This window comes from Podarcis muralis, chromosome 17 (assembly GCF_964188315.1).
Source record: "Podarcis muralis chromosome 17, rPodMur119.hap1.1, whole genome shotgun sequence".
NCBI classification, from domain to species: domain Eukaryota; kingdom Metazoa; phylum Chordata; class Lepidosauria; order Squamata; family Lacertidae; genus Podarcis; species Podarcis muralis.
This window is the reverse complement of record NC_135671.1, coordinates 38661075-38686080: the sequence shown is the minus strand read 5'-3', so window position 1 is coordinate 38686080 and position 25006 is coordinate 38661075. Positions and strand designations below refer to the sequence as shown.

The window sequence follows — 25006 nt, the reverse complement described above, 5'->3', positions numbered from 1 at the left end:
GCATGTTTAGAAACTGCCTTCTTGACTGTTCGACTATTGGTCTTGTCTGCTCTCTGCATGCAAGACAAGTCCCTACTCAATGAAGGTTTGAGACCCCTCACCTGGTTTACCTGCTTCTGGGGTTGTTTGTCCATCTTTGGTTCCCACCCTGCACTCAGCTGTCACCTGTGGCTCCTACAAGCTGTCAGCATGAGGCAGCAGCCACCGATCCTACTGCAGTTACGTAAATAGCCCAGGGGGCAGCTGAAAAGGTGGCTCTTTATTCACATTGCAAGAGCCTGCCATACACTGGCTTTTGAAGCAGTTTGCTGTAACCAGCTATATAGTCTGCTGGGACATTGAACAGGCATCCCTCAAAGTGAACAGACAGAGGCTTTACAGGGAAGAGCACCAGAACCAATGTGGTGTAGTGGTTAGTGTGTTGAACTAGGACCAGCTCAGTTAGCAGAGCATGAGATTCTTAATCTCAGGGCTGTGGGTTCAAGCCCCACATTGGGCAAAAGATTCCCGCATTGCAGGGGGTTAGACTAGATGACCCTTCCAACTCTATGAAGAACTGGGCCTGGGTGATGAGGGTTCAACGCACACCCACCCTGCCATGAAGCTCTCTGGGTGACCTTGGGGCTGTCCCATTCTCTCTGCCTAACCTACCTCACAAGGATGTTGTGAGGACAAAGGGGAGTGTGGGGAGGACAAAGACTTATGTATATCACCTTGAAAGCCTTGGAGGAAAAGTGGGATTTACATGCAACAATAAATAGATAAAATTTCTCTAGGCAGTGGCGCCATCGAGGCAAGGTTTTTGGGTTGATTCCAGGGCCCCACACAGGATAATGGGAAGGAGGGCTCCCAAATTCCACAGGACAGGCTAAGCCCACTTTGAAGTGAACAGGAACCATCTAAAGATAGCTCAGCCCCCATCTGCTGCCTTAGACCATCCTGTCCAGAGCCTAAAATCACCTAAGTGCATCACAATATCTGTGACTGTACCATGTAAGTGGGGTTAGGCAGGGGTCAGCAAACATTCAGCAGGGGGCCGGTCCACTGTCCCTCAGACCTTGTGGGCTGCTGGACTATATATTTTTTTTTTTGGGGGGGGGGAGATGAACGAATTCCTATGCCCCACAAATAACCCAGAGATGCATTTTAAATAAAAGCTCACATTCTACTCATGTAAAAACACCAGGCAGGCCCCACAAATAACCCAGAAATGCGTTTTAAATAAAAGGACACATTCTACTCATGTAAAAACACACTGATTCCCAGACCGCCGCGGGCTGGATTGAGAAGGCGATTGGGCTGCATCCGGCCCCCGGGCCTTAGGTTGCCTACCCATGAGTTAGAGGGAGAATAATGCATGCTCAGCTCTCTAGGGTGGGAAGCTGGGAGCAACACTGGAAAAGGGGAGGTGAAGGAGCTCGACAAGCCTAGGATGACAATGTTCCTGAGCAGCAGCACATTTCCAGAAAATGATGAAGCTGACCTTTAGTCGCATGACGGAGAGTTGGAAGGTGCAGAGTTGTTATTTTTTAAGGGGAAAAGCAATTTGGCATGCGGTGCAGCTTGGCTAGCTTCCATGAGTCATCTGGGCAGAGGACTCTGGAGCACTCCCAGTTCAGGCTCACCTTGCCAGTTAAGGGGCCCCACTGATGATGGCCTGCTTCCCCACAGGCACAGCCCCCCTGCAAATCCTGAAACCAGTGCAAGAGGAGGATGGGGGCTCCTCCAAGGATCCTGGGAGAGCTGACTGAAGCAGGTTCAACAACTACCCTTCTTCTTAAAAGCAATTTAAAAGGGTAAACTTGCCGACTCGGCAGCTAAGCGGAAATGCGAAGGGGCTGCCTGATGGGTGCCCAGAGGGCCCTTCCCCTCTGCCACTGCTTCTGCCCCACTGCGAGGACGTGAAGCAGCCAGGAGGCTCTGCAGCAGGCCTGGGCGTTGGCTGCAGCCCAGAGGAACCGAGAGCCGAGCCGGATGCTCAAGACCAGGCCTGGCTTCTTGCCAGATGATGACAGCAAGGATGGGGGTGAACAGGGCAGCCAGTCCCTCCCACCCATTACCTCAGTCCCTCAGGAATCTGGCCTTGCAAGGATGAAGAAAAAAAAAGGGGGGGGGGGAAGCTGGAGATAGACCTAAGCGTCATTGAGAAATACCAGCTGGGTGAGGAGGTCATGTCTCCTCACTTAAAGGGAAGTGGGGGGGGGGGCATTTGCAAGCCAGGACTCCTGGGTTCATTCTTTGGCATGGAAAAGGAAAAAGGAGCGGATGAGAACAGGGTGGATGTGGGCCTGCAGGCCTCCTGGCTTCTTTTTCCTAGTTGCAGGAGGGATGGTGTTATCAGAAAGACCAGAGGCAAGACTTCTGGCTCCGAAAGGAAAGGAAAGTTGGTGGTTAGAGAGGGATGAGCTTCCTCCTGTCCGCCTGCCAGTCAATCAACACACACACACTTCCTTTCTTGCTCTCTGCGAGGATCCCAGCGCGGAAGGAACTTCACCACCAAGAGTTCCCTGGTGAAGTGTGTGCAGAGGGGAGCCGTTTGCAGCAATTCTGCCGCTCAGGGGCAGGACACATGCCTTGCCTGCAGAAGGGCCCATGTGCAACCCTCCAGCATCTGTGCCAAGAAAGTCTCCTGGAGAGCTGCTGCATATGTGATAGGAATTTTATGGTCTTAGATATATGGTAATGTTCATAACTGCACATACATAGATCAACACAGGAAGACCAACCTGGAACCATTTTGATTCCTAAACTGACCAAATCCTTTCTCTGCAAGGTTAAACTGGAAAAGCCTCCCCATTGTCTCTTTCCTCACAAATCCTGTCTCAAGGATATGTCTGTTTGAATAAGGTGTGAGCTTGTGACCTGGCCCAGGAAATAAGTATTTTACCACTACAAAAGAATGGCCAGGCTCCCCAGGAAATCCAATCAAGTAACTTGCCAGACAGGAGATAAACAACAACAGGAGAAAAACAATATTTAAATTTCTGTGATGTAGGTGGGATGTATCTGAGGGGTGGTCTTAGGTTACACCCCTTCTGTGATGTATGCATAATGTTTCTGGGGGTGGTCTTGATCTAGAGAATGGGAATTTCAAAAGTCTTTATAAGGCCTTGCACACCATCTTTCTGGGTCCTCCTCCTCTCCTGCGTGTGAGGGAGTACCCTGTTGCAACAGATCAATAAAGATCAAGCTTACTAGCTGCTTTGCTTCTCAATATTCTCTGGTTGGCCTCTGTTATTTTCTCCTACCAATAGGGAACCTATGTAAGGACTCTATATGGGCTCTTGGATACCCCATAAGGGAAAAGGGCATATTTTTATTTACAACACATAGAAGAGACTGAGCAAGATGGAACCGCGATCTTGCTCAGTATAAGGAAGGTTCCCACGTTTGGGCTGTCGTCGTGACGTGCCTACGGCCCTCTGCAGCTCTGACATGCAGCAGCACAAGACATGTGCACCCCCTAAGGGGTTAATAGCCCTTAACTGCCCTTGTAGAACCAGCTGCCTGAAACACAGCACATGCGCAGGCAGGCAGCCCTAAGCTACTGGGGCAGCAGCATTTGAGTCTGCCAAGATTGCAGTGAACTGGAGGAAGAGCGGCAAGCCAGGCGCCGCCGCCTCTCCTCTTGGATAGGACATGGGGAGAGTGCGGCAGAATGGGGGTGGGCGGCTGGGCTGGGAGCCAGGCTTGTTGAGGCCTGTTCCTGGCTGGGGGAGGGAGACAGGCAGGGAGGGCACTGGAATCTCTCCCCTATAAGGCAGCCACTCCACTTTGGGGCTGTGTTTACACTGAGCCAAGGTGACTCAGCTCAAGGCCTGCATTCCTGAGCTCTGGGGGGTGGGATGGGAGAGACTTGCTGAGATGAACAGCTAAGGGAGACATTGCACATCAAGAAACATTCGCTTCTGAAACCTCCACATGATTTTTTTGGCTATTTTTTCTTTGGGGGGCGAGGGAGGTAAGGGGGAAAAGAAAGAACGAATAGGGCAATAAGAAGGAAATGGGGCTCAGGCATCTTGAGCTCTATGGAAGGATTGGGGGCACAGCCTACTTTAACCTACACGCTACACGAGAGCATTGCTCATGGTCTCTTGGTGCCCCCTGCTGTCCTAGTCAGAGAAATGAAACTCCTACTGCTTGCGCTATAAAGCAGGCTGTGCTCCAGAGACAACTTCCATGGAAGAGCTCAGAAGCACAATCTGATGTGATAGGTAGATCTCAGGGAGGGCTGCATGGGGTGTTAAGGGAGGGGTCGAACCTCTGGTGTGGGAAACGTCATGCTCCTTCTGGGGTCGTTTATCCACCTTTGGTCCCCAGCCTGCACAAAGCTCTCACCTGTGGCTCCTAGAAGCCACCGGCATGTGACAGCGGCCACACCCTGGGAAACAGCTTTGACTGGCCAGCTGAACTAGCTGATGGGTCCCAAACTCTTGGTGAGTCAGGGACTTCCCCTGCATGAGAAGACAGGCTCCAGTGGATTGAGCGGACAAGAGCAAGAGTTGGTCCAATCAGTGGTCAAGAAGGCGGTTTCTGCACGTGCTATAGAGGGAAGTGAGGGGCAGGTGGGGCTCGTAAACCTGAGAAGGTAGCCCATCAGGAGAAGGAAAACTCTGGTCCTAAAGCTCTGCTGCCTTGTAGGATATCTTCAGGAGAAGAAAAGGCTTAAAAACCCTACACCGATTTGGAGAGGAGTCCCAATCTGGTGCCAAATGTATTGCTCTGCTTTCCTTTGGACCACATCAGTGAGGCCAAGAGGGGGACCTCCATACACACGGCTCAGGCCTGTGCCCCCAAAGAGGTCACTACTGTGCTGTTAACATAGCAGTTACAAACTACCGGTCTCTGCAGCCACAGCAGGCGCTGTGATTCTTCGCTCCAGAAGGTGCATTGCGTTGTCTCTTGAGACAAATGGATGCCAACAACAGGGAGGGAAAACGGGTGCTTATGGATGTCGACTCCCATCATCCCCAGTCAGCATCAGCAAGAGTTAAGGATCATGTGAAATGTCGTCCCAACAGCCTCTAGAAGGTAACAGGATCCCCATAGTGGCTGTTAAAGATCTATAGTAGTGGAGGGAAACCACTGACTGCTCCATGGTACTCAGATTATCACTTCTGAATGTTTGTATTTGGCTTTGTCCCCACACATCATTGACTTTAGAAAAAACAACAAGCATCTCAAATTGTATATTTGCATGTAACAATGACATTGATTAAGATGAGGGTTGGGTGTTTGTTGTTTTTTGCATTATCAAATTAACCTTTCTATGAACACAGTACAGAGGGGAGGGGGGGGTTGGGGCTGCATCACTATTTTGCTGAGTCCATCTTTCAGCCAAACGCAAGACGCTTGCTGGCAGTAAGCAAGGCTGAAGTGTGGATCTGGCTGCAGCGAGGAGGAGAAGATTTACTTTCACTGGATTACCTAGTTTGGCAGTGCACAGATGAGACCTAAAGTATTGAGAAAGGAAAGGAGGAATGGCTTGCTATGGGACTACTGGTGAGCTGGACTTAATTCTGGGCAACACACACACACACACACACACACACACACACACACACACACAGTGTGCCTGTAATCTTCCTACACCATTGTCAGGAAAGCTACAAACCAAAATGTTTACAAAACAGTGTGCAAGCTTTCGGGTTCTCCAGAGCTCATCGTCACACTGGATGTTTGGCAAAATCCCTAACCCCAACCCTGCTGCATTTGAAAGTGCTCCCACAAATCTAATGCAGAAATGCAGACAGATACCCACCTGCAGCTTAGTAGTCAACCCCCAACTAGTGCTGGAATGTCTGTAATATGGGAATAAACACCATGGGCGCTGTTTAGAGTGTTAGGGATAAAATGTCCCCCTTTCAGGTTTTCGGCTGAAGCTCACTCTTCCAGAGTTTCTGCTCAGTTGTGTCTAGAATATATTGTTTTACTTGACCTGCTTTCCCACTAGAAGTCACCAGGAGAAACAATGTGGCTGAGTGGAGCCAGTTTTCCCTCTGCTTGGTGTAGTGGAGGCTCCAGTCTGGGCCTTTTATTTTCTCATGCGGCAGCCAGAATCTCGGACGGCTCCAAAGGTTAGGCTCAGAAGGATCCACTTTGCACATGGACATCATTCATTTTCCCAGGCAGAATATGGGGGGGGGGGGATAGGGCATACAAGCACAAGGCAGGGCTTACCTCCTGACTGAGCAATTCATAGAACTGTAGAATTGGAAGGGACCCCCAAAGGTCATCCAGTCGAACCCGCTACGTACAAGGTGATCAACTGCACTCCCTTTTGCAATTTATGGTCAGATTGGCCACATCTTCACAGAACGAGAGTTGCACCAGCTCCATGCCAGTGTGCTGAGTTCAGAGATTCCCACCTACTGCCATGACCAGCTTCCCACTTGATACAACTTTTAATTCCCCAGTGAGGGGGAAAGGGGAGCTCAATGCTTTAAACTACTATAGATCTGGAATGAGCAGAAACTGTGTATAACAGCTACTACTTACTGGGACTGTTGCTAAACAAATAAATAAAATAAAATAAGTGGTGTGAGCTAGTAGCACATTAGCAAGGCCAAGGGGGGGTCTTGTGAAGTGAAGCTGGTCCAATTATCTAGCTTTGAAGATAGCATGGAAAAGAACTTGTATAAGGGCCACTTCATATGTTACATTTTCTACTGCTAGGAAGATGCACACAGATTTACAGCAGCACAAATATGTCCCCTGGCAACTTCTGAAAGTTTCGCTGGCCATAAGAAGTTACTCTGCTAGTGGGTAGGAGAGTCTAGTCCACTCCAGGATTGGAATAATTTTTTGGAAAACAACTTGGCAACAGAATACAGCCATCCATCAATACAAATTTTATATAAACGTAATACCCAAGGACTGCTGATGGTTTACTGAAGATTTGTAGGACTAGCTTTTTACCTCCAGGACAACCAATTGCATCAAGCAAACAGCTCAGTCTTTGAGCTACTCTCCTTAGTCTGTGCTCCACTTAAGGTTTTCCTACCCAACATCAAATCCTGTGTGTATGACTCAACAGATTTTATCAACAAGCTGATGACCATTAATGGTGAACAGGGAAAAGGATATTTTGGAAACCTTTGAAGTGAGATCTTTATAGAGCAGCACTCTTGCCTTGGAAGCAACGGAGAACAGTCTTAAAAACAGTCAGGAGAATGTACGATGTTTCATCTTATCATTGGCAGAAAATGGAAACACTTCTATTCAGTGCTATTTTTCAAGAAAAAGAGGTGCTGGAACTCACCATGAACACTTCCCTTGTTCTCTTACAATGGCAATGGCGCCCACCTGAGAGGTGCCGGAACTGGGTTCTGGTGAGTTCTGGCTGGAAAAAAAGCCCTGCTTCTATTCTATATAAACAAGCTTGAAATGAGACATATTAGTTTTCCTGCTAATCTACACCAGCTTTTGCCAACCTGGTGCCCTCTAGATGTTTTGCCCTATGACTTCCATCAGCCTCAATCCGCACCAAGTTTCCTCAATTCTCTGGTAGCAATACAGGTCATATATAAACATATTTATTTTGTGGCAAGGAAACAAAGCAGTTCTGGTAGCTTTCAGAGACTTCTCTCTCCAGTATTGAGCTGGCCTTTTAAAAATAATAATAATAATAATGAAGGAATGGTGACATGAGAAATATGAATTAGCGTTGACATTTTGGTATAAAAATAAGCTCTTCCATGGTGTATTGATAGTTCTCACTACCTCAGAATACAAGAGAAAATTTGACCTTCTGTAACAGGCTTCCTCAAACTTGGCCCTCCAGATGTTTTTGGCCTATAACTCCCATGATCCCTAGCTAGCAGGACCAGTGGTCAGGGATGATGGGAACTGTAGTCTCAAAACATATGGAGGGTCGCGGTTGAGGAAACCTGTTCTATAATTTACCTTATGGAGAAATCTGCCTTAGGAAGACCTCTTCCAACTTAAGATGAAATCCTCTGGAGTTACAGAATTGTTTAGTCTCCAAGGAATACTGGCTGAATTTCTCTATAACCGGTGCCGTTAGCTATGGTCAGTGAAATTAGCTACAGTGGTGCCCCGCAAGACGAATGCCTCGCAAGACAAAAAACCCGCTAGACGAAAGGGTTTTCCGTTTTTGAGTTGCTTCGCAAGTCGATTTTCCCTATGGGCTTGCTTCGTAAGACGGAAACGTCTTGCGAGTCTTGTGATTTTTCCCCCGCTCCCCCCCCTTTTTCTAAGCCGCTAATAGCCTTTTAGCCACTAAGCCTTTAATAGCTGCTAAACCGCTAATAGCGCTAATCCGCTAAGCCGCTAATAGGGTTGCTTCGCAAGACGAAAAAACCGCTAGACGAAGAGACTCGCGGAACGGATTATTTTCGTCTTGCGAGGCACCACTGTACTGCACTCAGCCTGAGCACTCCAGCGTTGCTCCTTCCTGTGAGAAACAAACCATGGAGCAACTGACTGGGCATCAGGGCCCATGAGGCTGAGTGAAGCAGCCCACCTTGGTGGCAGAATCTCATGGGGCAGTGCCCCCTGCCCCTGGGATTGTATGGTGGTGGCTTCTGGCGACATGTCACCGGATGCGGCTGCCATGTGACTCAAGTAAGTGAGCCTTTGGCGGGGGGGGGGGCACCTTTCCATTTCACCTGAGGTGGCAAAACTGGATGGGCAGCTCCTGCTTAGCATTGCATCCAGACTAGCTAGCGCTTGTGGTTTTTCTTCTGAACAAGCTATGGTCAGGAAGCCAAGGCTCATTGGGAGAAACAAACCAAGAAAACCAAGTTGTTTCCCTTAGGGAGGGGAGGAAAGCAGGAGTGCTCCATCTGCATGCGCCAGCTAAATTACCTAACAATGGTTAATAGCCATGTATTCCTCACTTGCCCCCTGCCACCTTCTGCCTGCAGAGCCTGGCATTAAGCCAGAGTTCTCCTGTTCAGACATAATTGGGAACTCTGGCTTATTGGTTTATGAAGCTGTGAACAAGCCTGTCGAACATGATTTAGAGATGAATTTAATTCTTTCCAACACAGCAAGGCCAGATCAACCAACTAGGTGACAGGCAAAAGCTAATGACTAAAGAAGTCACAAAGAGGGAGCTAACATGGTGCTTAAATGACGGAAGGGGAAACTAAGCCTATTGTCCTTTCGATAAGAAGAAGATGCAGGGGCAGCAGAGGAGTGTTGCTCATTCACCTCAATAGGAGTTAAACTAAAAACCAGAAAAATGTTGGAAAGCCAGCAGCTAAGATGAGAGTTTCAACTTGGGCTGTTAAAAAAAAAAATGTATTACAGAAATCTAAACTGCACCTTAACAACAGTCCAGAAGACCATGGAGAGAGTGTTCCCTCAACCCGATGAAATAAGGACAAAAGTACAAACATGCTCTTTATTCTCACAAAAGAATATATACAGAAGAATATATTTAAATTTAGGAATGCAACAGGCAAGTCTTTTCCTCCATAATATCCTACAATTTGCAGACGACTAGAACTCAGGGCTGTTGGCACTTCTTGAGTGCTGCATGGATAGCCTTGTACTTCTGTTGCAACTCTTCAAGTTTTGAAGCTGGAAAAGTAAAACACTGGCTAGTTATGGTAGTGACTACAAAAGGCACTGGGGTCCTGAAGTAATTGGCTTTCCCCCCTTTCCCTTTTGAGCCAGACAGCCTCTCGCTTCTTGTTGTTCCTCACACTGCTGCTATGGAAGCTGCTAGGCTATGCTTAGAAGGGGCATAAAGGAACTGACTGACCCAACTGCTGGATGCCACTACCTGGCCAGTACACAGTGCACCTGAGCCTTCTTCCTTGTAGCTCTAAAGGTAGATTTTTAGCTCCCCCAAAATGCAAACTTCCTGAAAGAGTTAGATCTTTTTTCACAGGATTAGACTAGGATGGAAGGAACGTGAGCTCAGAAAGCATCCCAGTCACAAATCACATCCCCACACTGTGACCTCTCCTTGGATTTAAGCAGTAATGGAGTTTCTCTATTAGCCCTGCAGCTGGGAGCCATTCCAACCTCCAGGAGAAGACTGGGATGCTATATAGGCAAGGCTCTGTGCCAAGGGCGGCAGGGACAACCAAGCATGCAGGCATATTAAGAACTTGTTGGATCCACTTCATGGTTCCTAGAGTGCTTGAGTTTCTGCATTTTATTCTGTTTTTACTGTGTACACCTCTTCAGTGGCTTTATGCTGTGAAGCAGTCTATATATCTATATAATAGTAATAATGATATACACCAATAAACCATCTCCTCTTGGGCACAGTACTCACACAGTGTGGCTTTGGCACTGCCGCTCCAAAACCTCTTCCCCTGCTCCTTCTGTTTCACGGTGTTCACGATGCACTCTGAAGTTTCTTTAACCTGGAGCAAAGCCTGCAACTCCTGGAGGTAGGAGCATTGATGAAACCAAAGAGCCTGATCAGCTGCGTCATCTCACTAGCCTGGTATCCTAATCACTAGTAACTGTCTAATATTGTGTTCCAGATTCCAGGATTTCAGGTGAATTGGGGTGGAGGAAAGACCTGCCCCAACATCATCTAACCAGCCTTCTAACTCACATACTCATCTAGGGTTAATTTCACGCAGAAAGCAGTCCATTACGTGAGCCCCTACCTGCAGACTGAAGTGGTACAACTTAGACATAGGTCTTGGTAACTTAATGAACACCAGACCTAGGAAAGGTACAAAAGCCCTGGGGAAACAGCGGGGTGATTGCTAGGAAGCCAATTCTGACATGCTTTAGCTATTTGTATTATTACTACCCCACCACATTTCCCTAAATATTGGAGCCACTGGGCATCATTTGAGAACTAAAAACTGTTTCCCTATATTATGGCCACCTGACTGCTCCCCCTTGAGCTCCTTCCTTGCTACCCACCACCCACCTCCAGTCTCACCTGCACACAGAGTTGCAGGCCAAGGTGGACCTCTTGGACAAGGGGGCCAAGGCAGCTCAGCACAGGAGCCAGGCGCTCACAATGCTGCTGTAGCTGGCGCTCATACACCTGGCTGAAGGCCACAAGCAGCTGGCTGAAATCAGAAGCCATCAGTCTGAGGGTCTGCAGAGCTGTGGCATGGCCAGAGGATGCATCTGCACCAGCCGGGTCCCCATGCAGGAAGGGACACTGAAAAGGCAGACGTTTGTGACGGTTAGAGGTAGCTGGGGCAACACAGTCAGATGGGTAGGGTACAAATAATATTATGCCCCACCTTCCTTCGCTGCAGGGCAAAAGACCCCAGCACTGTTAAGCCTTTCCCCAAAACAGCCTTAGTCCAGATGCAAGTGCAAGGACCAAGGAAAACACAGGTGGTGGGATGAGAAGGGGACGGCAACTCTCCTGCCTTCTTTATGGTCATTGTTCAATATGCAGGCTCAGCACTTAGTGAGCAAATCCTTAGCAAAATCTAAATAATCAGAGAATTTCAGACTATAAGGCCAGTCTCCCAACATCCCACCATGAACCATCAGAACATAGGGGGCCACGGACAGCACTGATGCACCTTACAGCTGGGCCAGCAGTCATTAGGTTCTGGGTGAGCAGCAACCCCTTCTTCACTCAACCCTGCTCCCTGGAAGACACCCAGACCAGTCTGCAGGCTGCTTACCTCTTTCCTGAGATCTTGTAGAGCTGCCACCACCTCTTCCAGCTCCTTCGATGCCTCTAGCAGGGTTTCCTCATGAGAAGTCACGGACAGAAGGGACCTTGAGAGACACAGGAAGGGAGGTTGGGCATCACCACTGGTGTCCAAAGGGGAGATATGGCAATAGGGAATGAAGGAGATGGGGGAGCCATGAGGCCTGGTTGTTCATCTCATGGGGGCTCCATCCCCACTTCAGGCTTACACTAACCAAGTCTTTCTCTGGTTTGGCCTCTAGTCTCATTCTAGCTTTAGAAACACAGTGTAAGACCTTGTGGGCTCTTTTCCGCACGCAGGCATTGGCACAGAAACCGAGCAGCTCACCTTTCCTGCAGCGCATCTTCTCTCAACAGGAGGCCCTTGATGTCCGAAGGCCAGGGATGGCACTCTGGGTTCAGCACACTCTGCAGGTAAGGGCTGGTGAAAACCTGCTTGATAAATGCCTCATTCTTCCTACCTATCTCTTGGAAAGATTCCACTGCACTGGAAGAGGAAGGGGAGGGGTAAGAACTACAGGCAGGTGACAGTGGCAGCACATCCCAGCTTATCAGGCATCAATCAGGCTGGTCTATTCCTAGCTCTGCTTAGGTGAACAGTGGAGCAAAGAAATCAAGAAAGCTGTGGTTTAACCATATTATTGGAAGGATATGCTGCTTTGGTATAATAAAAGGAAGAACAGGCTCAGAGCTCCATCTTGGTACCTGGACCTCCCATGAATTCTGGAGGAGGCTAGTAGAGGCTGTATGGCACAAACCACACCCAGTGCTTAGCTCAAAATAGGGCAGCTTCGTGATACTGAGGCAGGAAGGGGGAGGCACGAGCACAGGAAACAAAGGGAAGAAAGTGGCCTCAAAGCGTGTTAGACCCTAAAACTGGCTCACAACACATTTTAGGGGAACCTGATCCAGCTTCTTCAGAGGAACTGCTTAAAAGTTTACAAACAATCGGAAGCAACCTGTTCAGTGCTGGCATCTGAGCTCTGCTTTAGGCCACAAAATCTTCCTCCCCTAGGCTAATAATTTGCGAAATAATCTTACCACACCACTCAAGACATCAAATCCTTACCTTCATCTATTCTCCTCCTACTCTATGGTGCCATATAAAGCAGGTCACTTCCCCCTGCAGCCCTATTCAGCTCAAAATTGATTCCTGTGCACTGTGGAGTGGTCTCTTTGTCTCCCTTGCTTATGAAGCCTGACAAAAGGCATCCCTGGGTGTTTACAGCCAAGCACTAGAAATGCTTCTAGTCCTCATGGTTACAGAGAAAGACTGGTAGAAGTGTGGTGTGCTGAAGGCCTTAGGAATCAGGGAGAGGGGCTGTTGCTGGGTTGCCAGTATGTATGATATGTCCAGGATTCTCACCATAGTCCCCCAGCTCTTGTCCATCTACAACTCTGCCTCAAATATTTAATTCCTCATTCTCTGGTCCACTATTTAAACAAAACAAAATACCCACAGCAGTTGGAACTTTGACCACAAAATATCCAGGACTAACTTGCCAAGGACACACTTGTGATGTGCTGATTTAATCCAAGTTTCAGAATCTGCTGGCATCTTATCAGGCACAGAACTCTATACCCTTTGCCAACTAATTCAATCCTGCTCAGCAAGATTGACAGTAAAGCTAAATACCCCACAAAGGCTATCAATCCAATAGATCCCACTAGCATAACAGTTATCAGATTCATCAGGCAAGCGAGATTCCAATCCTCTTTGTGCTTGAAAAACCTCTCTCACCTGAGTGCTTGAGCAGGAATCACAGCCACTAGTTGTTCCAGGAAGTGGAGCTGCTCCTGCGCAGAGACCTTTCCCTGTAAAAATACAACACACAAACACAGAGGTCTCCAGTTATTGGGGGTGGGGTGGCAGCATTAACGACGACAAAAACTGCAATTGATACAACACAAAAAGTAGGGGTCATTTGGGCTGTGTTAACAGGAACAGGGATGCGGGTGGTGCTGTGGTCTAAACCACTGAGCCTCTTGGGCTTGCCAATCAGAAGGCCGGCGGTTTGAATCCCCGCGACAGGGTGAGCTCCCGTTGCTCAGTCCCTGCTCCTGCCAACCTAGCAGTTTGAAAGCACGTCAAAGTGCAAGTAGATAAATAGGTACTGCTCCAGCGGGAAGGTAAACGGCGTTTCTGTGCGCTGCTCTGGTTCACCAGAGGCGGCTTAGTCATGCTGGCCACACGACCTGGAAGCTGTACGCTGGCTTCCTCGGCCAGTAAAGCAAGATGAGCACTGCAACCCCAGAGTCGTCTGTGACTGGACTTAACTGTCAGGGGACCTTTAACTTTAACAGGAAGATGGTTTTTGAGAAAGGAAGTAGGAGCACCCATCTATTGTAGCATGGCATTCAGCATAGGTGCTACAAGGAGGAAAGAACTTGGAGACTAGCCCTGCTGGGTCAGGCAGAGGGTCTGCGTGGAATGGACTCCCTCGGAAGGTGGTGGGCTCTCTTTCACAGGAGGTTTTTAAGCAGAGGTTGGCTGGCCATCTGTCATGGATGCTTTAGTTGAGATTCCTGCATTGCAGGGCGTTGGACTAGAGCAGGGGTCAGCAACCTTTTCCAGCCGTGGGCTGGTCCACCATCCCTCAGACCATGTAGTGGGCTGGATTATATTTTGGAAAAAAATAATGAATGAATTCCTATGCCCCACAAATAACCCAGAGATGCATTTTAAATAAAAGGACACATTCTACTCATGTAAAAACACACTGATTCCCGGACCGCCTGCGGGCTGGATTGAGAAGGCGATTGGGCGACATCCGGCCCACGGGCCTTAGGTTGCCTATCCCTGGACTAGAGGACCCTTGGAGTCTCATCCAGCTCTACCATCTTATTATTCTACTCCAGCATTGCACCAAACTGTTGCCTGTTAGAGGCCTCCAGAGGCTGCCATGGGCAGGGCACCCCCACAACCATGTGTTCCCCATGTTTAGCAACTTGTATACAGAGGGTCACTGAAAACAAGACACATTTCAAAGGCTCTAGGAAAGGAAAGCCAGGAGGAAAGGATGAAGTGGATATGTTATCCCCTTAGTCTTTTTTCATACTGGAACTTAAACTTTCAAAAGTAGTTTAAAATGATTTCAGGAATTGGAACAACTGTTCACCACATTCAGTGCAAGCAAATCAAGCTGGAGTCTCAAAATTAGGGGGCAGCAGTTTAAAATTTAAAAAGGGGAGGGGATCCTGAGGGAACAGTTAAGAAATGGAATAAGATGTCTATGAAGAGACAGTCTCATTTTGCAGAAATTCCCCCAGTGCTTACCTCAATGAGATCCAAGTCATTGGCTCGACAGAGCATCAGGTGATATCCCAAGTTTGCCATTGCTGTCAGGACAGAAGAAGTTTTAGGTAAATAGCTTGAGCCACTCATATGAATGTCTTTCCCCTAGATTTAAATATGGTCTGGAGCGCCTGTTTTATTTTTTTATAAAAACCATCAACTTCCCTAGCAGTAATATGCTCCAAAGTCCCATCCACAATGCAGCTTGTGAAGCACTTTGGGCACCCTGAAGTCCCCTTGCACAGGTCAGACCATTGGCCAATCTAACATGGCATTCCTACTCTGGTTTTCCTTTCACACATCTGGAGCTAATGGGAGATACCAGAGACTGAAGTCTCCAAGAATCATTCCTGCAACTGCTTCACTACATAGTCTACATTCAAACCCCATTTCAGCATGCTTGCAGGACTATGCTATGAATCCTTTGTTTCCTGTGGAGAAAATGATGGTCCTCCTTTGGCTCACTGTTCTGAGGCTCATGCTATAGGCAACAGGGGCAGAAGCATCTGTTCAATCAGAGAGGAAGCAGGTGGTGGATTTTAGAGCAGCAGGAGACGGTTAAGAGACCTGGATGCTCCCCACATCTGTGGGTTCACTTCCCCATAGTCTATCACTAGAACTCATTTTCTCTCCCTGTTAGGCTCAGATACCAGAAATGAACCTGGTGGAAATAAAAGTGGCAAGGGCAGAGGTCAATGATGGGGCTGAATCTTCCACCACGTCATGAAGTTTGAGACTAGGAGAGAAAAGGCAGTCTCTGAAAGGAGGCCCAAGCATTTCTAGATGATATGAAAGCTCAGCTTTCAGCCTTGCAGCAGCTGATCTGCTATGCATCTGCAGTGGGCTGCAGGCTTGCCCACAAGTATTGATTTGATGGTGCTGAGTGGCAGTGAAATAGTATTTTTAAAATATATATATACATAAAAGGACAAGGGAACTATCATCCTTCCATCATTTTGCTTTATATTTGCTTACTTTGGTGTGAGTGAGTGAAAAAGAGAGAGAGAAGGTAGGCTGATTTAGAAATCTGCAAGGGAGAGAGCAACTGATTTCAGTTAACTGAAATCACTTCACACAAATTTCTAATTTGTACATCTTCCTAAGCAGAAGTGCATATTAGTTGTCAGATTAGTGCATTCTGATTTACAGCTAAAGACGTAGAAGATCTCAGTCCCCAGCATCTCCAGGCAAAGCTGGCAATTTTCACAGTCTGAAACTCTGGGGAGTCACAGCCAGTCAGTGAAGACAATACTAATCTAGGTGAATTAAAGAATCAACTCAGTATCAGGCCATTTCCTCTGTCCTACCTAGAAGGTATGTTTAACTGGTACATAAAACACAGCATTAAGCAAGACCTTCCTTTTGCTTGTTAAAAGTTCTGAGGGGTGTAGTGTTCCAAGACTCACAACCCCGCAGCTTAAGAAATCCTCCTCCTAGCCTTGTAATCCAATGAGAAGACTAGATGGAATCCAGTTCTAGTCAGATATCTCTAGCCATCTGTAAATAAAGTTAGTTCTACATTCCATTACACTCTAGTGTGACCAAAAACAGAGCTCAGGAGGAGGTTGTGCTTCTCATCTCCGTCTGCAATACAGACAGTGGCTGGCTTGATTTTCAGTTGTTTCCATGGAGTTCTATGGGACAAGCTAAACAAGTGGGAATCTAGGATAGAAGTGACAGAAGAGCTATGCTGCCTCGCCCCCATCTGTGGTCATCAGGAGCAGTTTTCATTTCCATTTCTATAGCTGTCGCAAATGCTATCACTTTATTCCCCTTCCAGAGGAGTAAATATTAGCCATGCATTTAGATGGGGCAAATAACAGGTTGGAATAACCTCTGCCAATCACACCCAACATTGCTTGACCTTGACCTTAGTGTGCAACAATTTTTGCTGGCACAACAGGACATGCTGCTCAGTGCTACTGTGAATAAAACCCAAGGAGATTATAGGCAGCTAGACTGGTGACTGGGGGGCGGCCGCCAAGACCACATAACACTGGTCTTGAAAGACCTACACCGGTGGCTCCCAGTACATTTCCGAGCATAATTCAAAGTGTTGGTGCTGACCTTTAAAGCCCCAAACGGCCTCGGCCCAGTATACTTGAAGGAGCGTCTCCACCGCCATCGTTCTGCCCGGACGCTGAGGTCCAGCACCGAGGGCCTTCTGGCAGTTCCCTCATTACGAGAAGCAAAGCTATAGGAAATCAGGCAGAGGGTCTTCTCAGTAGTGGCGCCCGCCCTGTGGAATGCCCTCCCATCAGATGTCAAAGAGATAAACAACTACCTGACATTTAGAAGACATCTGAAGGGAAGTTTTTAATGCGTGACATTTTAATGTATTTTTAATCTTTGTTGAAAGCCGCCCAGAGTGGCTGGGGAAACTCAGCCAGATGGGCGGGGTACAAATAATAAATAATAATAATAATAATAATTATAGGCAAATACAATTTGTGCCTGCATACAAAGCACAGTGATGCATTGCAACTCTCCCTCACCTCTTCCCCCATCAGGCTCCCTGTAACGTGCAGGTCCTCTGAACACATACATGCCCACACACAAAGGCAAACACATTTCAATACGGTTCCAACAAATCCCTTTGACTGACAATTATTACATGCTTGTCCTTCCAACAAAAGCACAATATGTACCTTTTATCTTCAAATCCGACTGCGATTCTCCAAGAGATGACAACTGCTTTCGGTGGGCTGGAGACACACTGCAAGGAAGAGCAAAACAAAGTGAGGGCCACAGTCTTGCTGCAACATTGTTGATGAGCTGCAGAAGGGACACATATCTGCTCCAAATTTGGATTCAGCAATACATCTGCAGTTGATCCCGAGAAGCCAGACAAATTACTCCAGCCCTCTACTAATAACAAATTAATTCTAATTATTGAGAGATGGGCAGTTAAAAACTACTACTACTACTACTTGACAACCATATGTCAGGAGTGCTCTGATGGTGTTTCCTGCTTGGCAGGGGGTTGGACTTGATGGCCCTTGTGGTCTCTTCCAACTCTATGATTCTATGATTCTATGATTCTATGATTCTATACTACTGACTAAGCTTGAGAAAGCAAAAAGTACAGAACTATATAGAAAAGAGGAGATTCTGACTAAACACAAGGAAGAACTTTCTGGCTGTAAGAGCTGTTTGACAGTGGAAGAGGCTTCCTCAGAAGGTGGTGGACTCTCCTTCCTTAGAGGGTTTAAAGCAGAGGTTAGATGACAATCGGTCAGGAATGTTTTAGTTAAGATTCCTGCATTGCAGGGGGTTGGACTAGATGACCCTCAAGGGACCCTTCCAACTCTACAATTCTCTGATTCTAAGATTCTTTCAGAAATCAGATCAGTACTGACAGAGGCGATAATGATGATTTTCTAAAGTGTCTTCATAATAAAAAAAACTGTATGTAAGTGCGTCCCTGCTCACAATTTGGTGGGGGTTGGTGGATAATCATAACGACAGTGAAAGTAGAATGGTACACAGTATGGAAAAAAGTGTCAACAGCAAAGGGACAAGAGCAACTACACAAAATTCCCAGGTTGCTCAGAGATCCATTTCCCTAGAAAAGCGGGCTGTTACGGTGCTGCACAGCAGCTTGCGGCTGGTAAGTTGTTGCTTGGCAAGTATAGTGTATAGTATATGTCATGGACTAGCTGGAAGCAGAGGAGTGGGGGGGGGCACCAGCTTGGGAACCCCCAGGGGAAGAAGGCTCAGAGCCAGGGGACTGGTGGTGGGATGACGATGAGGGGTCGGAGGGGTCGGAGGGAGCAGACTTGGAGGAGGTGTCAGGAGCTGAAGAGGCAACACGGTTTAGTGAGCAGGAAGAGGCTGTGGCAGAGAGCAGGTCAAGAAGCAAAGGGGAGGCAGGCTGCTGAAGAAGCCAGGGGGTCTGCCCCTCCTGCTGTGACCAGCTCTCCTCCCCCTGGTCTCCCAGAACACAAAGAGGAAGGAAGAGGGCAAAGCAAAGACAGACAAGATGGAGGAGGTTCAGGCTGCTGGGGGAGGAGTCTTACAAAGCAGTGGGAAGGCAGAAGTCTTCAGTCCTCGCAACTGCCTCATTGGGGCAAGACCTACTGGGAAGAGTGGCTCTGATCACTAGGCCTGAGATGGTTTGGTTTCTTTGAATAAAGAGTTGACTATGAACACCAGGTGTTTTATTCCTGACCTGCTCCTGACAGCTGACAGTACAGAATGGTATAGTATAGTGCATTAAAACTCACTCAAGTCACGGTACTATCACAATCACAGTACTATCACGATTCTGCTAACTTATGTTAAACACCGTTTTGTAGTAGAAATAAGAGAACATTGTATATTTTAATGCAAAAATAAAAGGTGTACCTGTAACCATGTACATGTCTGTCCTCCACCTATGAGGGCTTAAAAAAGAAGAATGACTGACCAGTCATCAGCCCCAGTGAGCCCAGCCAATGCCAAACCTGTTCAGGGCTGCCCTCACTATCTGCTGCTCTGTGTGGTCATTTTGGGGGGTACTGGGCTGTCAGACCTTGGACTTTGGCCTAGCTGCAGAAGTGGTCTTAGATCAGTGTTTCCCAACCGGTGTTCCGCGGCACACTAGTGTGCCGCGAGACGTTGCCTGGTGTGCCGCGAGACGTTGCCTGGAGGGAGGCGGGCGACTCGGGCGGCGAGAGGCGGGGCGGCGGCGGCGAGGAGAGGCTGCCCAGTGCGGGGCTCTCGCCGTCTGCCTGCCTGGCTGCCTGCGTGGCGCTGACGTCACGGGGCTGTAACGTGCCCCATATAGGCACACGCGGGGCGGCGAGCGAGCGCGCCTTCGGGATTCCCTTCACGCCTTCCTCCTCCCGGGTCCTTGAGAGCACGGGAAGCGGCAGCGCGAGACCGGCGTTGAGCCTGGTAGGTATTGCGCTTGCCAAGGCAGTCATTTGGGAAATGAAAACTTGCAAAGCAAGCAACCAGTTCAATCTGAAGTACGTGTATGCTTAATATTCTGTATCTGAAACCTGTTCTGCCCCCTCCCCCACACTTGGTGCCATTTTCATCTACACATGCAGCAGAGTAAGTTGACACAGAATAGTACCAATTCAGATGGCAGATGGGAGAATGACAGTGCTGAATGCTTTCCCATGTAGAACAGTCCCTGCAAATAAAAACCTAGCATATTTGGAAGAGGGATGCTAGCCTAACCATTACCTTCTATGCTGTTACTATTTTACATAAGTAAAAAGTGACCTTTCCCCATCTGGCATGGTGGTGTGCCTCGAGATTTTTTTCATGAAACAAGTGTGCCTTTGCCCAAAAAAGGTTGGGAAACACTGTCTTAGATACGTAAATGAAGAACAAAAGCTGTGTTTGCTTCAAGCTACAGATTCCCATTAGGAGCCAAGCATTGCTCAGGGAAGCTGATCCTAGCACAATGCTTCTCACAGGGTGTGGCAGGAGAGGATGCAAAGTGTGATGGGTAGGTTCAAGGACAATCAAAGAAACATTTAAATATTTCAGTGTAGTATAGAATCAAAATAATTGTTTTATATTTTCTGAATGCGCTATGGTCATATAATAAAGTAGTTGTGTTCTATAATATAAATCAACAAGTGCTAGGAGTTGTTTCTTTTCGTTTGCCAACGCATTTCTTATCCATAACAAATTCAGTGTGGTGCAAGCAAATTTTTATTCTGAAAATGTGGCCCAGAGAAAATGTTTGAGAATCACTGGTCTAGAAGTAGGAAGAGAGTGGCAAATACTAAAGGAATAAGGATCGAACGGTGATGGCCGTCACCTGCCGCAAATCCATTCCAGTATGTCCAGGCGATGCGGGGAGGGAGCGCATAGCAACTTCTGCATGTCTTTAGCCTCTGACAGGTAGACACCATCTAGTGCAGGGCAGCCCAGTTCCTGTAAGAGGGCAAACAGGGACAGGTACGCTCCACTCACAATCTGCAACACCCTATGTTCTGGAGTCACCTCTGGAGAATGGTGGGAATGCCGGAAAAGCACAGGTGCAGTGTGCTAAGGTTCCCAGTCATGTGCAAAAGTTGCACAGGTGCACCCTACAAGTCTCTTTCAGCCGTGCAGTGCTCATTTCCCCACCTTCATATGCACTCACTGAAGAAAGAAACGATTTTAAACTCCAAGTGATAATACTCAGGAAACATACAGGATTGCAAGCGTTCAAAGAATCTCGTGCATGTTACCGAAATCAGTCTTGTATCAACCAAACGTAGCAGGCAGGAGGTCTTGTTTGCCAGAATCAAATTCCCAGACATCAACCTTGCATAAAAGGTGGGAAGATGTCAGGATCCTTCAGCACCAAATTCCTCAGCCCAAGGTCTGCATTCAAGGCCTTTGCTGGCATGGCTTACATGTGTCCTCCTGTGCTCACGAGATGGTTGCAATCTCCTTTTGCAGCCAGTCGGCTTATTTGTGTCTCCAGTTATGCGATAAGCCAGACCCCAACAGAACGGAAGACACCTGCGCTCAGGGCCAGTCCTGCTCAGCCAGTGTCACTGGGCATTGCTCACCCGTTTTGCAGCAATACTAATAATACTACTAATACTACTACTACTAATTTATTATTTCTACCCCACCCATCTGGCTGGGCTTCCCCAGCCACTCTGGGCGGCTTCCAACCAAATATTAAAATGCAGTAATGCATCAAACAAGTTCCCAGACATCAACCTTGCATAGGAAGATGTCAGGATCCTTCAGGATTTCCTCAGCCCAAGGTCTGCATTCGAGGCCTTTGCTGGCATGGCTTACACGTGTCCTACTATGCTCACGAGACGGTTACCACCTCGTTTTGCAGCCAGCCGGCTTATTTGTGTCTCCAAGTTCTGCGAGAAGGGAAGACCCCTGCGCTGAGGGCCAGTCACTGGCCGTTGCTCAGCCTCTTCGCGGAAACACTAATCTGGTTCTGGGGGTCTTAATGCGTCCCACGAGGCCCATCCCCGCCGCCGCCGCCTCGCTCTCTGCCCCGAGGACGCTCCCGGAATACCTTCAAGCGCCCGAAAAGCGCAGCAGCAGCAGCAGCCATCGCCATTTTCCCGCCGAACACAAGGCGCCGCCCTCGCTCCGCTCCTATTCGCCGCGGACCGAGGAGCCTCGAAGCTGATTGGAAGCAAGGGCGGGGAGGGGAGGGGAGGAGGCGGGGCGGCCGCGTCAGGAGGATCATAACTTTCTGAGCTGTACCAAGCCGGGGACGACGGGGGGGGGGGGGGAGGCTGAAAATTGGTTCGCCCCTCCGGAACGCCTTATGCCCCCCACACCCGCACCTCACAAACACTGGGGGGTTTGTGGTGTTGTTTCCGTCGTGTTGTATGTTCCCTCATTGTTCGGTGTGGTTTTTTGTGGTTGAAAATTATACACATACCCCCCCCACCAGGGAAAAATAGACGTCGACTGGACCCTTGTGGCTTCCCTGCTAGTTTTGATTATGAATTTATTTACACTCCGCCTTTTCCCTCACAGGGACTCACTGAGGTGGCTTAAGAACAGCTCAAAACATAGAAAGCAACAGTACAAGACAAGTAAACGTCGGTGGAATTTAAATCTGAAATCTGTATGTTTTTAATCGGTCCTATCTATTAAAAACATGCAACGAATTTCAACAAAAGCATGTTCTGCCAGGAGAGGGGGCTCAAAACTCGCCCTCCAAATGTTTTGGCCTACAACTCCCATGATGTCTAGCTAACAGGACCGGTGGTCAGGGATGATGGGAATTGTAGTCCCAAACAGGACCGGTGGTCAGGGATGATGGGAATTGTAGTCCCAAAAATCTGGAGGTCCGAGTTTGCCTATGCCTGGCCTAGCCTGCCTCAGAGGGTTATTATGAGGATAAACGGGGAGGGAAGAGAACCAGGCATGCCACCTTGAGCTGCCAGCCTTCTCGGAAGGTGATTGCACAGCGCTGGTTTCCCAAAACGGCATGGAAAGGCAGGAGTTGCTCAAAGGTCATCGGCCAACGTGCCAAGGCTTTTTCGGTTCTGAATCTGGAGCACAATCCTTTTCTCCCCCCCCCCCCCCCGTTATATCTGAACTGACTAGCCACCACTGGCTCAACAACCTCCCCCATGTTAAAGATGTAAGATTTAATGTGCATAAAATGCAATGTGTATATGCATTGTATTTAAAATGCAAAGCAGAAAAGTTTGTATTTGGCGCAGCTGGTTTCACTCTGGCAAATGAGGCAAAAGAGGTTGGATGTTTGTTTCAGCCTTTAGGCTAATTGGTGACTCATCCTGGAAACTGAGCTGCAATCTCTCGCAGCAGGATGCTGAAACCTGAGATGGTGAACTAGCAAGTTGCTTAGGATCTCTCTCTGGGAACAGAGCAAGGAAAAGTATTGAAGTGAGTTAAGGAAAATGGGCCCGCATTGCTAGCTTGTTTAAAAGCAAAATGTTCCTTTGTATCTTGTAACATTTATTAGTAACCACTTTAAGACTGCGAACCTCAAAATCTGGCATCCCCTTGAAAATGGTGCTAAAGTTTTGCAACTGTTTTGCAGCAAAAATCTTGTGTTTTGCAGCGCGTCACAAATTGATACATCAAACTGGGGTTTGTAGTTAACACCTAAAACCCCAATGTCATCTGATTCACCTCAAACTGGCACCAAAGTTTGGCAGCGAAAACCCTGTGTTTTGAAGCCCCACAAACAGGGCAATAGACCCTCAAAGCTGGGGGTCATGGGGTCAACCTAAAAGCCAGTGTTGGTTCACTCCAAACCGCCGCCAAAGTCTGGCAAAAGTTTTGCAGAAAGCACATCAAGGAATATGTGAAGCCACCATTCCAAGTTAATGCTAAAGTTGTGCTATTGTTTTCAACCTCATTGTACTGAACCCCCCACATTTTTTACACCCCAAAAAGTGGGTTACTGCCTTTCTCAATGTGGGGTGGGGCCTTACTAGACTTGCCCTCCTTCCCCTTTGTTTTTCAATGCATGTATCAGACTTGTGCACAACTGCTAAACAGCAAGACAACTAACTGTCTGGTAAGTTCATATTCTGGGTAATACCCCCTTCCATTTTTTTATTGTATGGTAAGCTTATAAGTTTGAAACATACATATGTAGAAGAGCCCCCAAAGAGCCTATCAGGATTGCCTTCTGAGTAGTCAAACACAGGTATTTCATTTTAACATGTCAAGACATATCTCTGTCCCTTTGGAAACCAGAACTTGCAAGTTAATAGTTTCAAATATGGAGTTGTTTCTTTAAAGTCGTTTTTGAGATTTAAAAAAAAACAAAAAAGTACAATTTTTTTCAGTTCTAATTCCAGTGCCAACATTTTCCAATTGTTCTGCTGTTTTTTGTAGTGCCTATGTTTGGCAACCATATCACACATATAACCCTAGAATTGTGATCTACTCTGGGTGCGGCCTTTCTGGTCTCTTCAAATACAGTGTTGTCCAGTTGCCTCCAAAGCTTTTTTATTATTATTGCATCCATGCAAATTCCCATCATCTCTCCTTGATTTTTTTCTTAAAATGTGCTTTCATATAGGATAAAATGTTGGATTCAACTTGATGATGCAAATATAGATGGTAATGGTTTTACTGTAACTTTAAAAAATATTTCAAGAAGTAGAAAAGATACAGAAAAATTGTGCATACATCATTGTGAACAAGCATCAGATGTGAATATCCATATACACATACATGGGTCAATATTTGACAGACGTACATTCAGCAGAAGCATAATGTGTGATAGTGAATAAAAACAAAATTGTTTGGGGAATGTGTGAGCTTTATGTCCACAAATCTGAATAAGAATATACACATTTGTATATTAATGTATGGTAATAATGTATTTTTCCTTTCTTTTCATTCTCGCTTTTTAATACTTTTTTCCCTCTCACTCTTTTTATAAATGAAATAAAATATTAATAAAAAAGAAAAAGGCTCTGGTACTGCGCACACACACCAATATTACATTCCCCGTTTATGCGTTATTTTTCATTCTCTTTTGGCCTTATTATACCTTTGAGAGGCCTCAAATGGCCACCAGTGGCCAGTTTGGTTAATGTAATGCCTGCTAGTCACCAGCAGGGGGCGCCCCAAGCTCATTTGTGTCCAGTTTGACAGCATCCTCCCAGTTCCTGCTAAGCCTACAGAGA

At 47.3% G+C, this 25006-nt stretch overlaps 1 protein-coding gene across 4 annotated transcripts; it reads right to left on the bottom strand.

Annotated features, from left to right (window-relative positions):
• Positions 1–9356: 9356 nt before the first annotated feature.
• Positions 9357–22003, bottom strand: HAUS7 (HAUS augmin like complex subunit 7). Of its 4 annotated transcripts, none has more exons than XM_028712576.2 (10): positions 21892–22003; positions 20677–20792; positions 17564–17631; positions 14898–14959; positions 13362–13435; positions 11949–12107; positions 11592–11688; positions 10883–11110; positions 10256–10367; positions 9357–9549 (listed from the first exon to the last, which is right to left on the bottom strand). In XM_028712576.2, the coding sequence occupies exons 1-10, from the start codon at positions 21934–21936 to the stop codon at positions 9476–9478; spliced, it is 1035 nt and encodes a 344-aa protein (XP_028568409.2). In that variant the 5' UTR covers positions 21937–22003; the 3' UTR covers positions 9357–9475. The 4 variants fall into 4 exon arrangements, with proteins under 4 accessions (XP_028568409.2, XP_077777201.1, XP_077777202.1 ...); XM_077921075.1 differs by lacking the exon at positions 20677–20792 and adding an exon at positions 16983–17109 and having other exon boundaries at positions 21892–21946; XM_077921076.1 differs by lacking the exon at positions 10883–11110.
• Positions 22004–25006: the final 3003 nt, after the last annotated feature.

Excerpts from the sequence above, each read along its gene's own strand:
- HAUS7 (XM_028712576.2), bottom strand. The coding sequence starts at position 21,936 with ATGGCGATGGCTGCTGCTGCTGCTGCGCTTTTCGGGCGCTTGAAG. Across the intron at positions 11,111-11,591 it reads TACAAGATCTCAGGAAAGAG|TGTCCCTTCCTGCATGGGGA; the intron begins GTAAGCAGCCTG and ends CTGCCTTTTCAG. Across the intron at positions 10,368-10,882 it reads GCCTGCAACTCTGTGTGCAG|GAGTTGCAGGCTTTGCTCCA; the intron begins GTGAGACTGGAG and ends TCCTACCTCCAG.